This window comes from Gymnoscopelus braueri, assembly GCF_963280865.1.
Source record: "Gymnoscopelus braueri genome assembly, chromosome: 23".
NCBI classification, from domain to species: Eukaryota; Metazoa; Chordata; class Actinopteri; order Myctophiformes; family Myctophidae; genus Gymnoscopelus; species Gymnoscopelus braueri.
In genome coordinates this window covers 27,748,173-27,760,948 of record NC_137625.1, presented here as the reverse complement: position 1 = coordinate 27,760,948, position 12,776 = coordinate 27,748,173, and the positions used below count along the sequence as shown (strand labels likewise).

The following is a 12,776-nucleotide window of genomic DNA, read 5'->3' as shown; positions in this document are numbered from 1 at the left end:
ATAAAATGACCCAACGTTTTTGTGAAAGTGAAATATCCCTTTAACCCCCATATATTTAGTTGAGCAGAGTCCAGCCATGACCCTATACTAGGCCCCCCTCCTTTTTCCCCTCAACACTATGAATATACAGTATGCTAGGGTTAATGTAGTTCATTCACCAGAACATATGATCTCCCACTGACGCGTGATTTGGGAACCAACCGGAGCTTTGGGCAAACCACGTGGTACAGTAAAAGAATGATGCATTATTTTATAATTAGAGCATAGTGTATATAGGTGGGCCTGGCTGTATGTAATGCCATGCAGTCAGGACACTTACAAAAAAAAAAACTACTACTTGTGCATGTGTGCAGTAGGATGCGGGGGTTAACAGAGCCGTTCTGCAGCCTAAAATCTCTTCATTCCACTCCACACATATCGTGAAATATCAGTCTATAGTATTAGATTATAAAATAATGCATGCCCTATTTTCCTGTACAGTTCGCGGTATGCACCGTTCTCAGTCACGTGAGATATGCTCCTGCAGCTGTAATTATCTCTCCACTCCACTCCAAACATATCTTAAATATCAACTCAGCTCGCTCGTTCTTTTTTTTTAAACGGTGGTGGGCGCTCTCTCTCTCTCAATGTTAAAGCAAGCTCGCTTTACCCAGCTCCGGGGGCGTGGTTTGCCCAAAGCTCCGGTTGATTCCCAAATCACGCCCCACTGACTTCATGTAAAAAAATCACACGAATACTTTCACTTACCAGAGCAGATTTGCCGACACCTCCAGATCCTAAAACTACCAGCTTGTATTCACGCATCCTGTCTGTCTGTCTGTCCGCCTGTCTGTCAGCCTGGAATGACACAGAGAGACACAGTCAGACAAATGGGTCGGTAGGTCAGTGGTTCTCATAATGGGGAACCCCAGGGGTCCTTGAGGGGGTTCCACTCCAAAGAATGTACAAATGGGATTTGGTTCCATTTGTACACTCTCAGATATAATGGGGGTCTGTGTGGCCTAATGCATACTGAACTGGGCAGTTCTTGAAATAAAAAATCTAGGTTAGCAAAATACTTCATTTCTTCTGGTTCTGAGTTATGCATTTTGCTTGAAATGGAATAACATGGTATTGTATTAAAATGTATGTGCATTTCCAATGACATCAAAAGAAAAATAAACGTTTGTCTCTGCATGTCACTCATGAGTAGCCAATCACAACCCAGTGTCAGTTGTCTCTGCTAAACCAATCATGTCACTACAAACAAACATTCATATTTTTATTATTTTACACATCAACTGAAACCAAACTGTGTTTTAAAGTGTGTAATGTAAAAAAAGGAGTTGAGCGGAATGTTTAATAGTTGAATATATTGGTCGTCTCATAAACCTACTGTATCACACATGACATTCTATCATAATTTGACAGCTAAATGCCAATGAAAATATTCATGTTTTACGGACAAGCCCCGTCATCAAGGACGGTTCTCCACCAGCATGGAGCGCTGCACTTACTAAATGGTTAATAACCAGTTAACCTGTTTGTAAATATAGGGCTCCAGGCTTATGTAAAGAGCATAAACAGTTCTTCACTAGTGTGAAGTGACAGGGTGTTTGTCACACAGGAAATATGAACGCCCTGCTCTCTCACACATATAGACCACTCTATCATATGTTACTGATGTAGCCGCTACTGTCTGCTCATTGATCTAACTAAACACCTTCCACTCCTCCTTTTCTTTCCTCTCCTCTCATCACTTCTTCACTCTCCTCCTCCCCTCTCCTCTCCTCTCTTCCACTCCTGCCCTCTCCTCTCTTCTCCTCCCCTCTCTTCCACTCCTGCCCTCTCCTCTCTTCTCCTCCCCTCTCTTCCACTCCTGCCCTCTGTATTGTTTTACGGTACAAACACACACAGCCTCTCTCTCTGTAGAGTCATAATTACCCAGAATGCCAAGGGGTGGAGACAGGAAGAGAGCGGTATCATGTGACAACACACAGCTGTTGGTGATGTCACAACGATCATTGAGCAACTTGAGTGTGTGTGTGTGTGTGTGTGTGTGTGTGTGTGTGTGTGTGTGTGTGTGTGTGTGTGTGTGTGTGTGTGTGTGTGTGTGTGTGTGTGTGTGTGTGTGTGTGGGGGGGTTTTTAGTGTAAATGAGCGTATAAACAGCCTCTCATCACCGCGGTAACCATGACAGTGGCTCATTAACAAAGATGAGTGGCTTTGTGTGTGTGTGTGTTAATGAAGTAGTTCATAATAAAGCAACAAGTGTGTCTCTTTTTACTCGTTTCTGTCTCTCTCTCTCTTTCTCTCTCTCTGTGTGTTGCACACAATGCTTTCTACTAACCTGGACAAACAATTATTACCCCAATGTTGTAAATCTGATCCGTATGTGGTCTACTCGTGTGTGTGTGTGTGTGTGTGTGTGTGTGTGTGTGTGTGTGTGTGTGTGTGTGTGTGTGTGTGTGTGTGTGTGTGTGTGTGTGTGTGTGTGTGTGTGTGTGTGTGTGTCAAATCTCTTTGTGAAAAGTAGCTGATCTACAAACTTATTTTCTGTGAATGTTCTCCTCAGAATAGGGATGCTAGGGTTCAAGAGGTTAAGACTTAACCGTTAAGTGTAGTTGTCACATATAGTAAAGGTGCCTATTGTCCATCTACACATGTTCATAATGCACTCAATAATATCCCTCACACACCAGGTGAACAGGTATAGCCTCTAGCCCGCATCATGTACCATAACAGAGTCTTGGCATACAGTGCATTTTGATACCAATACTTTTGTACTTTTACTCAAGTAAATTTTTTATTCCGTTCTTTCACTCGTTGGTCCCACCGCACTTTTATTTTACCTCTGGGGCGGAATCTGCCAATGCTTTGACAATGCAAATGCGTGGATTCATGGCATTTTTTTAACAGAGTATTTCTACATTGCAGTATTGATACTTTTACTTAAGTAAAACATGCGAGTACTTTTTCCACCACTGTTAGAATACCTGCCGTTGTGCTGCTTTTGCACCTCATCATGTCTAACCTCATGTACAAACAGTACCAGCTGCTATGTGGACCTACTGATGCATTGCCACCCTTATGCACCTTATGTCTATAACCTCATGAACATACAACACGGCTACTCATAAGGCTCTATGTAAACGTATGTAGATATCCCCCTCGCCCTTTATTTTACTTTCTTTTCCTGTACAACAACAAACATCTGGAGCTTGCGTGAAAAACTAATTTCACCCACTGATTTATACCTGTAAACCTGGTGACGCAACAGATAAATCTGATTCTGATTCAAGTTAAAACAGAGCCCCTGACTCTGCTGATTTGAATGAACTCAAATGAAACAAAATGTAGGTCCTCTTGTAAGCTCTCAAATTTAAATGAACTATCACGTTGTTTACAGTACAGGCCAGCTCCTCCTGGGTTGTCCTGCACAAAGCACTTTGCTGCATTCCATGTATGAGATGTGTTGAATAGGATACGGGATAGGTGGGCACTAGGGACATCTGGGCACCTCGATGTATTTGTCCAAAATGTTGAAAAATAAAATACATGAAAAATGGTCTTAAGTAATGTAAAGTGTACATGATGTGACCATGCACGGTACATCATTAGCAGACTTAATGTTATCCTTCAACTTCTTGCTTATGCCACAAAATGTCTGGATATACAGGTTTTGTAGCCATTTGTATCAGCTATATAAATATTAGACCTTAATTGTTGAATGTTTAAGCATGTTCTAATCATATATTTTACTTTACTTAAAAACATTTTCTAAATATTATATTTTTCAACATTTTGGACAAAATAGTCAATTTTACGTCAAGGTGCCCAGATGTCCCTAGTGCCCACCTATCCTGTTACCGTTGAATAAATAAAGAATTATTATTGTTGTTGTAGTAGTTATTATTATTATAAAAGTGGAAAAAGAGAACCAATTTTATTTAAACAACTATTTTTCAAAAGGTTAGGCCGCAACTTAAGTATTCCACCAGATTTACTGTGTTAAATCCACTGACTTTGTACCTGCTGTTTAAAGAGCTGCATGCTTCTTGTACCCAGCAGCAGTCCTGTGGAGAGGTCTGCTTTCTAACCTCAAGTTGATTAGAGCAGTGGTTTTCAACCCTTTTCATATCAAGGTCCATTATTTATTCAACATTTGAGCCACGGAACCACCGTTTGATGAGATTTAGCCTCTTAGACCCCAAGACTTAGAATATTATGTTATCGTTGGATACGATTTTGTCCACAATTCCATCCATGCTGTATTGATGTTGGTACCATAGGAGATATAAAGAGGCAAACGTTGATCAAAATAACTATATTACTAATTTTTGAATTAAGTAATGCAGATGTTTAACAATAATTTAACTCTTGAGAGTGTAAAATGAATTTCAAGAATTGAAGATTGGTTTCAAGAATTGAAGATCTATAAGGGTCCATTTGGTTACCAACTCTCCATCATTTAGCTGGGGACCACCTGGAACCCCCTCAAGGACCACAGGTCGGTGGTCCCTGGACCACTGGTTGAGAACCACTGGGTTAGTGCATTCGTAAATGTAAGTCCTCTCTAAAAAGCTGGATGTATAACACAGCAACTGGACCCAATTTGAATAACCTAGTCCAGTTGCTGTATGTTTTAAGAGTTAGTGAGAGAGAATATCTAATTTATGCATTGGTTAATTATTTCAATGTGTTTTTTCATTGTTTGTCGCTGTTTCTATTACATTATTACCCCCTACACCCCACCCTTATGTAAATCATTATTGCCCCCTACACCCCACCCACCCGCCCCTTATGTAAATCAAAGGACCCTAATTGAAATAAGCCTTCGAGCTTTGTTGTGTTTTATCCTTTTTGTCATTTCTTTGTATATTTTGGTTATTCATCATATCTGCCCTGTGCAACTTCAAAGCCTAAAAGGCCAAACAGAAATGTAATTTTTATTCATATGTTGCAGTGTTCAATGACAAAAATACAATTAAATTGTTAATCGCAATTATTTGTGTGAAAACTAATCGTCATGTCAAATTTCAAAATCGTGAACTGTGAAATCGTGAATGTGTACAGAGATTTGTAATGCTTTGAATGTTTCAATACATATTTCAATCAATCAATCGAATCAGAAGCAGATGAGCTACCTCAACTTTTGTTCAAGGATTGTGTCAACATAAGATAGAAACTCACAAGGAAATAACTGAAGTTGTGAGCTGCTCTGGGCAGACTTGCAAATCAGATGAATGTTCTACATATGATATTAACTTCGAAAGTCCACCCCTCATATACACACACACACACACACACACACACACACACACACACACACACACACACACACACACACACACACACACACACACACACACACACACACACACACACACACACACACACACACACACACACACACACACACACACACTTATTCTGATTGTAAACTTAAAAACATGAATTATACTGCTAATACTGCAGATTAAATACTCCTCCCTGATCAGCAACCATACATACTTTCAATCAACAGATAAGGCGTACAGTCAGTTAGGACCAGATCCTAGGTCAGCGACATTACAATCAATATAGCTTATCGATTACCAGAACCAGATCCTGGATCAGTGACATGTAATCAACAAATAGTGAGTAGTATAAGGACCAGATCCTAGATCAGTGACATGTAATCAACCGATAGTAAGCAGTAGTACAAGGACTAGATCAGGACACAGTATTCCTGTGATCCTATAGAAAGATCGTGGAAGGAGGAAGTGACAGAACAGAATAGCCTACATAATACTAATATATTTGATCTTATTTATTGTATTATTACTATTATCACACACAATATATATATATATATATATATATACACACACACTTCCAATCAACAAATAAGGAGCACAGTCAATTAGGACCAGAACCTAGGTCAACGACATTACAATCAATATAGCTCATAGATTACCAGGACCAGATCCTGGATCAGGGACATGTAATCCACCAATAGTAAGCAGTAGTGCAAGCACTAGATCAGTTGAACACACACACACACACACACACACACACACACACACACACACACACACACACAAGACACACCCGAATCCCCCTGAAACTGACAAACTAGCAAAAAATCCTCCCAGTAACTTTTTGTCATTTCTTCTCCCAACTTCCCAGCAAGACAGACAGACAGACAGACAGACAGACATGTAGACTGACAGGCGATCAGACAGACATAATATAGACAGTTAGACAGTTAAGACACTAGACAGACAGACGGACAGACAGGGGAGGGAGAGGCTCCGGCTGTACACTCTCTCTCTCTGCCGTCTATGCAGCCCCTGAGCCCGGCTGTGTTCAGTGTGCAGGCCCCGGCGCTGAGGACCTGGAGCCCCACACAGGATTCAACCATCAGACAGAACACAGCGGTCCACCCAGAAGGTCCACACACCCGACCATGGGTCGGGTGTGTGGACCTTCTGGGTGGACCGCTGTGTTCCGTCTGTCTGTCTGTCTGATCGCTTCCGCAAACCTCCCAACACAGCACAGCACGGCACGGAGCGGACCCGCCTGTTTCCGTGATAAATGTCAGCAGTCAGCCTATGTGTAGCTGCTATGAGCTCCAGCTAACCGGCCGTTTAAAACATTACAAACACACAGAGAACCTAAAAGATGTCCGAACAGACAGTACTTACTGTTATAACGCACCCGTCCTCCTCTCTGTCTCTCGCTCTCGCTGTTCTCTCTCTCCCTCTCTCTCTCTCTCTCTCTCTCTCTCCCTCCCTCTCTCTCTACTCTCTCTCTCCCAGATGACGTTGCAGCCTCGTATTTAGACCCATCCCTATTCTATTCTATTCTATTCTATTCTATTCTATTCTTTTATTTTTTATTTATATCAGTGTTGGAAAAAGTACTCCCATTTTTTTACTAAGTAAAAGTATCAATACTGCAAAGTAGAAACACTTTGTGAAAGTAAAAGTCCGGAATCCAAAATGTAAAGTAAAAAGTACAAAAGTATTGGTATCAAAATGTACTTTAGAAGTACCAAAAGTAGAAAGTACTCATTATGTAGATAGAATGTCCCAGTTTTCAAATGTATGAAATGTATGAAAATAAATCTTTTGAAAATAGCAGATCTACAAGCTCACAATGCGTTGTGATGCAAGCATTGTGAGCTTGTAGATCTGCTATTTTCAAATGGCCAAAATGTATATAGGGCTGAAGTGGGTAATGTGTGTTTTGTAATAATAAACAAAATCTACAAAGTAACTAAAGTTTTCATATAATTATAGTGGAGTAAAAGTACAATATTTGCCTCTGAGATGAAGTGGAGTAGAAGTAAAAGTATTGAAAATTGGAAATACTCCAGTAATGTAAAAAACCTCAAAATTGTATTTAAGTACAGTACTTGAGTAAATGTACTTAGTTACTTTCCACCACTGATTCTATTCTGAACTACTGCAATCTGTTCTGATTCATTCATCCATTTCACAACAACTCTGTTCAGTTTGAGTCACTGATGTTGGAGAGGAACTTTGCATTAATGTAAATAACTAAATATTAATAACTGTCACTGGAACAATATAGCTCTGTGTGTGTGTGTGTGTGTGTGTGTGTGTGTGTGTGTGTGTGTGTGTGTGTGTGTGTGTGTGTGTGTGTGTGTGTGTGTGTGTGTGTGTGTGTGTGTGTGTGTGTGTGTGTGTGTGTGTGTGTGTGTGTCTGTGTGTGTGTGTGTGTGTGTGTGTGTGTGTGTGTGTGTGTTGGGGCTAGATAGAGGGAGTGGGATAACATTCCGCTACAACATGCCTTACATTCCTCTCTCTCTCTCTCTCTCTCTCTCTCTCTCTCTCTGTCTCTCTCTGTCTGTCTCTCTCTCTCTCTCTCTCTCTCTCTCTCTCTCTCTCTCTCTCTCTCTCTCTCTCTCTCTCTCTCTCTCTGTCTCTCTCTCTCTTATAGGCCTCTCTCTCTCTCTCTCTCTCTCTCTCTCTCTCTCTCTCTCTCTCTCTCTCTGTCTCTCTCTCTTATAGGCTACTATAACTCAGTGGTTCTCAAAGTGGGGTCCGAGGACCCCCGGGGTCCTTGAGGGAGTTCCAGCGGGTCCCCACCAAGATGTATGCATTTTTGTTTTGTTTGGGCTATTCGTAAAAGAAACATTGACACATCTTCTCTTTTGGGGGTCCCTGGCACAAAATCTTTTCAAGATCATCAATTTGGGGGTCCTTGACATGAAAACAAGCACTACTGTAACTGGACAGCCTGAAGTGTTGTTGTGGTCTCATGCAGGAGTCAGAATGAAGGACAGATGTCTGCAGTGCTGGAAAAAATTCAAACATTTTTTACGTGAAAGTATCAATAATGCAATGTGGAAATACTCAGTTACAAGTAAAAGTCTGGTAATCAAAATGTACTTAAAAGTACCAAAAGTAAAAGTAGGCTATACTCATTGTGTAGAATGTCCTGTTTCACAAGGTATCACTTTTTTTTTAAATATATATTAAGAAAATAGCAGATCTACAAGCTCACAACACGTCACATCTCGAAGCGTTGTGAGCTTGTGGATTGGCTATTTTCCAATAGCCAAAGATGAAATAGGGCTGAAGTGGTTAATGCATGTTTTGTAATGATAATTAAAATCTACATAGTTAGTTAATAAAACACTGGGTGTTTGGGGTCTTGCAACAGACACCCTCCTCCAGGCGACCCGACCGAGGCTGATCAGACCCCGGCCTGTGTCCAAGTGGCATGCTAAGGCCCCCACTGTCTCTTGGGGGTTAGAGACAGGGCTAATTAGGGGTTAGGGTTAGCCTGGCACTAGCCAGACCGACAACACGGAACAGTGTTGATTTTGACAGCAAATTTTGTTTTAGTTTTAGTCATAGTCCTTTGAATACAATTCCATTTTAGTCATCTGAGATGTTTTAGTTTTTGTCTAGTTTTAGGCAACTAAATATCATAAGATTATAGTCGACTAAATCTACAGTTAATTTAGTCGACTAAAATGTATTTTGACGGTGCCTTGATGGCGTCGTAATGGCTGATTTTACACTTGGTTGCACGCTGAAAATACCCGATCTACAAGCTCACAATGCGACACTTGTGAGTGAATCCACGCTTCAGTCCGGCCGATGCCAGGCCAGGATAGGTGAGATGTTGCAGCAGACACCAGGAGGATCCAGGCACTGTGGGTTGCCTCCGGCCCTGGCTCCTCCTTCGTCTGACCAGAAGTGATCTGAAGTGATACAAAGTAACTAACTAAAGTTTTCAAATAATTGTAGTGGAGTAAAAAGTGCAATATTTGCCTCTGAGATGTAGGAGTAGAAGTAAAAGTATAGGAAAATAGAAATACTCCAGTAAAGTACAAATTCCTCAAATTTGTACTTGAGTACATGTAGGCCTACTTAGTTACATTCCACCACTGGAGACCACGTCTGTTTGTTTTGTGGCTGTTTTTTTCTTATCTTTCTTTCTTTGATTTAGTTTATTTTCTGATTGATTTTAGTTTTTCGTTGGTTTATTTGTTTGGTATATTTATTGTTGGTTTATTTTGACAATGATCAGATAGCCTAAATTGTTATGGTTGTTCTTCTACGCAATTTTATTTGTGCTCCTAAAACCCTTTTTCCTCCCCCTCTGTCTGCCTCTCCACTCACTCTATCAATTCAATTCAATTCAATTAATTAGACTTTGTTGGCAGGATACATACCATGTGTTGCCAAAGCACAATGACGATTATTCAAGTTGTTATAATGTTAAATTAGTAAAAATGTTTGAATAATAGAAAAAAGATAATTAAATTAACAAATGAAATACAATAATATAAGCAATCAATAATCAATAACAATAATATAGTTGACAAGTAATCAGTCTCTTTCTCTCTCTCCAGGTCTCTCGCTCTGTCAGCTTTCTGTCTCCTTCTCTCCTGGTCTCTCTTCTCTCTCTCTCTCTCTCTCTCTCTCTCTCTCTCTCTCTGACTCATAGACATTAATTGACACAGAAGCTGAGCCAGCATGAAACTGAAAGATTCCTCTTCTCTTGTTATACAGAAGTTCATCATTTAGTAACATTTATGGTAGAATTATAGCTAACGTATAAAACCCCAGTTATGACCCTGGCCTTGACCTTTAAAACACACATAACAGTCTATTTCCTGTTGGTCTCTGTAGGTGAGAGTGAGTGAGCGTTTGTGAAACGTCAGTGAGTCTGCAACATGTCACAACCTGATTGAGGAACGCACCCTGTGGCCACACACACACACACACACACACACACACACACACACACACACACACACACACACACACACACACACACACACACACACACACACACACACAGGCAAAGAGGAACCAGTGTGCTGTAGAAGAGGAAGTAGCCTCCTATTCTTAGTTGGTCTTTCCTGTCTGGGTGTGTAAACAGCCACAGCGTGTGTGTGTGTGTGTGTGTGTGTGAGTGTGTGTGTGTGTGTGTGTGTGTGTGTGTGTGTGTGTGTGTGTGTGTGTGTGTGTGTGTGTGTGTGTGTGTGTGTGTGTGTGTGTGTGTGTGTGTGTGTGTGTGTGTGTGTGTGTGTGTGTGTGTGTGTGTGTGTGTGTGTGTGTATCTTGCTTTGATTTTGAACTGAAAGCAGCTTAACTGTCTTTTTGACGTGGGTCCCCTGTCAGGATTTCATTTGTGAGATATATCGGCCTATCCGTAATTGTAATTGAAGTCTGATAACTCTCAAAATATATCTTTTGAGGCTTTTTCTGCCTTTTTCTGATAGCACCACTGAAGAACATCTCAACTGGGTCCAGGCTGGTGCTGGAACTCAGACAGTCAAGTGAATTGGTCAGGACAGGCAGAGCATGGAAGGCAGAGGACAGTGTGGACAACAGTGGTGGAAAAAGTACTCAATTTCTTTACTTGAGCAAAAGTATCAATACTGCAATGTAGAAATGTTACATGAGTAAAAGTAAAAAATGATTGGCATCAAAATATACTTAAAGTACCAAAAGTAAAAGTACTAAAATGTTTGAAAATAGCCTATGTATAAAATAGGGCTAAAGCGGTTAATGTATGTTTTATAATATAATGATTTATATCTGCAAAGTAACGAGTAACTAAAGTTTTCAAATAATTGTAGTGGAGTAAAAGTACAATATTTTCCTCAGAGATGTAGTGGAGTAGAAGTTAAAGTATTGAAAATTGGCAATACTCCTCTAAAGTAAAAATATCTCAAAACTTTACTTAAGTACAGTACTTGAGTAAATGTACTTAGTAACTTTACACCACTGGTGGACGACGCCATCTCCAGATTAAAGCACCAAGAGCTTGAGCTGAAGAACACAACTAGGAAAGAGTGGCCTGGGCTGGGGAGAGCCACAGAAGCTGTGGTCCAAAGCATCCTTGAAAGAAAGGAAGAATCTGTTGGTCACAGTAGTGACAAGGATGGAGGAAGACAGGTTCTTTGCCAAGTCTATTGGCCAATGCCAGCATGGCCAGTGGACAAAGTGGGAGTGGCTTCCTACCAAGGTCAGTGAGATGGAGTGACCTGTGAAAGATGCCTCAGGAAAGGCTACGTTTTCTTTTCAGAGCTACTTATGACACCCTTCCAAGTCCAACAAACCTGGCACAATGGTATGGCTAAGAGGACAACTGTGGCCTTTGCAAAACAGCCAAGGGAAATCTCCGCCACATCCTGTGTGGCTGCCGGACGGCCTTGGCCCAGGGTACAGGTGGCGGCATGACCAGGTACTAAGGACGCTGGCAGAACACACAGAAAGCATGAGTCTGGTTCGCTGTTTGTAACAGCAGGACAAGCCAGGAAAAACGGCCCAAAATCGGACAGAACATCGGTCCTGGCTCCAGGCAAAGACCGGTCAATGAGAGCAAACCTCGACAAACAGCCGCGCTTCCCCATTGACATCATCATCACCACACTGAGACCCGACATCGTCCTGTGGTCGACAACCGAGAAGCGAGTCCTGTTAGTCGAGTTGACGGCCCTATGGGAGCAGAACATTCAGGAAGCGTACGAGGGGAAAAAGGGCACGGTATGCTGATTTAGTGGCAAAATGCCAAGAGAAAGGCTGGAGAGCAACAACCTATACAGTGGAAGTGGCTATGTTGGCCAACCAACCGCTTCCTGAGGGACATTGGCTTCACGGCAGCAAAGGTCTAGAAGGTCCTAAAGCGGAAAATGTTTCTGGCTCTGGCTGCGAAGAAAAGACAGGAGTTGGGGGAATCGAGACGCCACGTAGTGTAAAAAACCTGACTATTGGGGGCGCCCGCTGGGGCGCGCTTCAGCCAGTTGAAGGTAGAAGGGCTCGTCGGTGCTCAACAGGGACAAGTTGACAGAATACCTGAGTACCTGAGAACTTCAGGAGAGACTACTCAAATAAAATACTGGAGCACTCGACTGGTCTGCACGTATTTACTATTTTGCAGGGGTTTGACTAACGTTTGGACTTGATCTTCCTCAAAGTCAAACAGATCAAAGGAGAGAGATGATGTAAATGTCAGCTATTTTGCATAGAAGAAAAGTGAGCAATTTTCTTTACAATAAATAATAGAGACATCCAGCACCATAGATAAACAATTGTGTAAGTACAATATCTTTTTCAATTTTTCAATTCAATTTTATGTGTCAAACCACAACAAGTTGTCTCAAGACACTTTACATGTAGAGAAGAGACCCGACAATCCCACCCTGAGCAAGCAATTTTGCGACAGTGGCAACGAAAAACTCCCTCTTAACTGGAAGAAACGTCAGGCAGACCCTAGGCTCTAGGGTGGCGGCCTTCTGCCTCGACCGTGTCGGGGGAAAG

At 41.5% G+C, this 12,776-nt stretch overlaps 1 protein-coding gene and 1 long non-coding RNA gene across 6 annotated transcripts in view; both read right to left on the bottom strand.

Annotated features, from left to right (window-relative positions):
• The window catches only part of LOC308079380 (ras-related protein Rap-1b), a 323,403-nt gene that overhangs the window by 13,653 nt on the left and 296,974 nt on the right, over positions 1–12,776 (bottom strand). Inside the window, exons 1-2 of one of the 3 annotated variants that reach the window (XM_080420841.1) lie at positions 6,669–6,792; positions 748–837 (exon numbers count right to left, since the gene is read on the bottom strand). In XM_080420841.1, the coding sequence (XP_080276967.1) occupies positions 748–804 (57 nt within the window). In that variant the 5' untranslated portion in view covers positions 805–837; positions 6,669–6,792. Of the gene's footprint in view, positions 1–747; positions 838–6,664; positions 6,793–12,776 lie in introns of those variants that run through there. The other 2 variants (XM_080420842.1, XM_080420843.1) reach the window with 2 other exon arrangements.
• The window catches only part of LOC308079382, a 292,916-nt gene that overhangs the window by 13,653 nt on the left and 266,487 nt on the right, over positions 1–12,776 (bottom strand). The window lies entirely within an intron of this gene.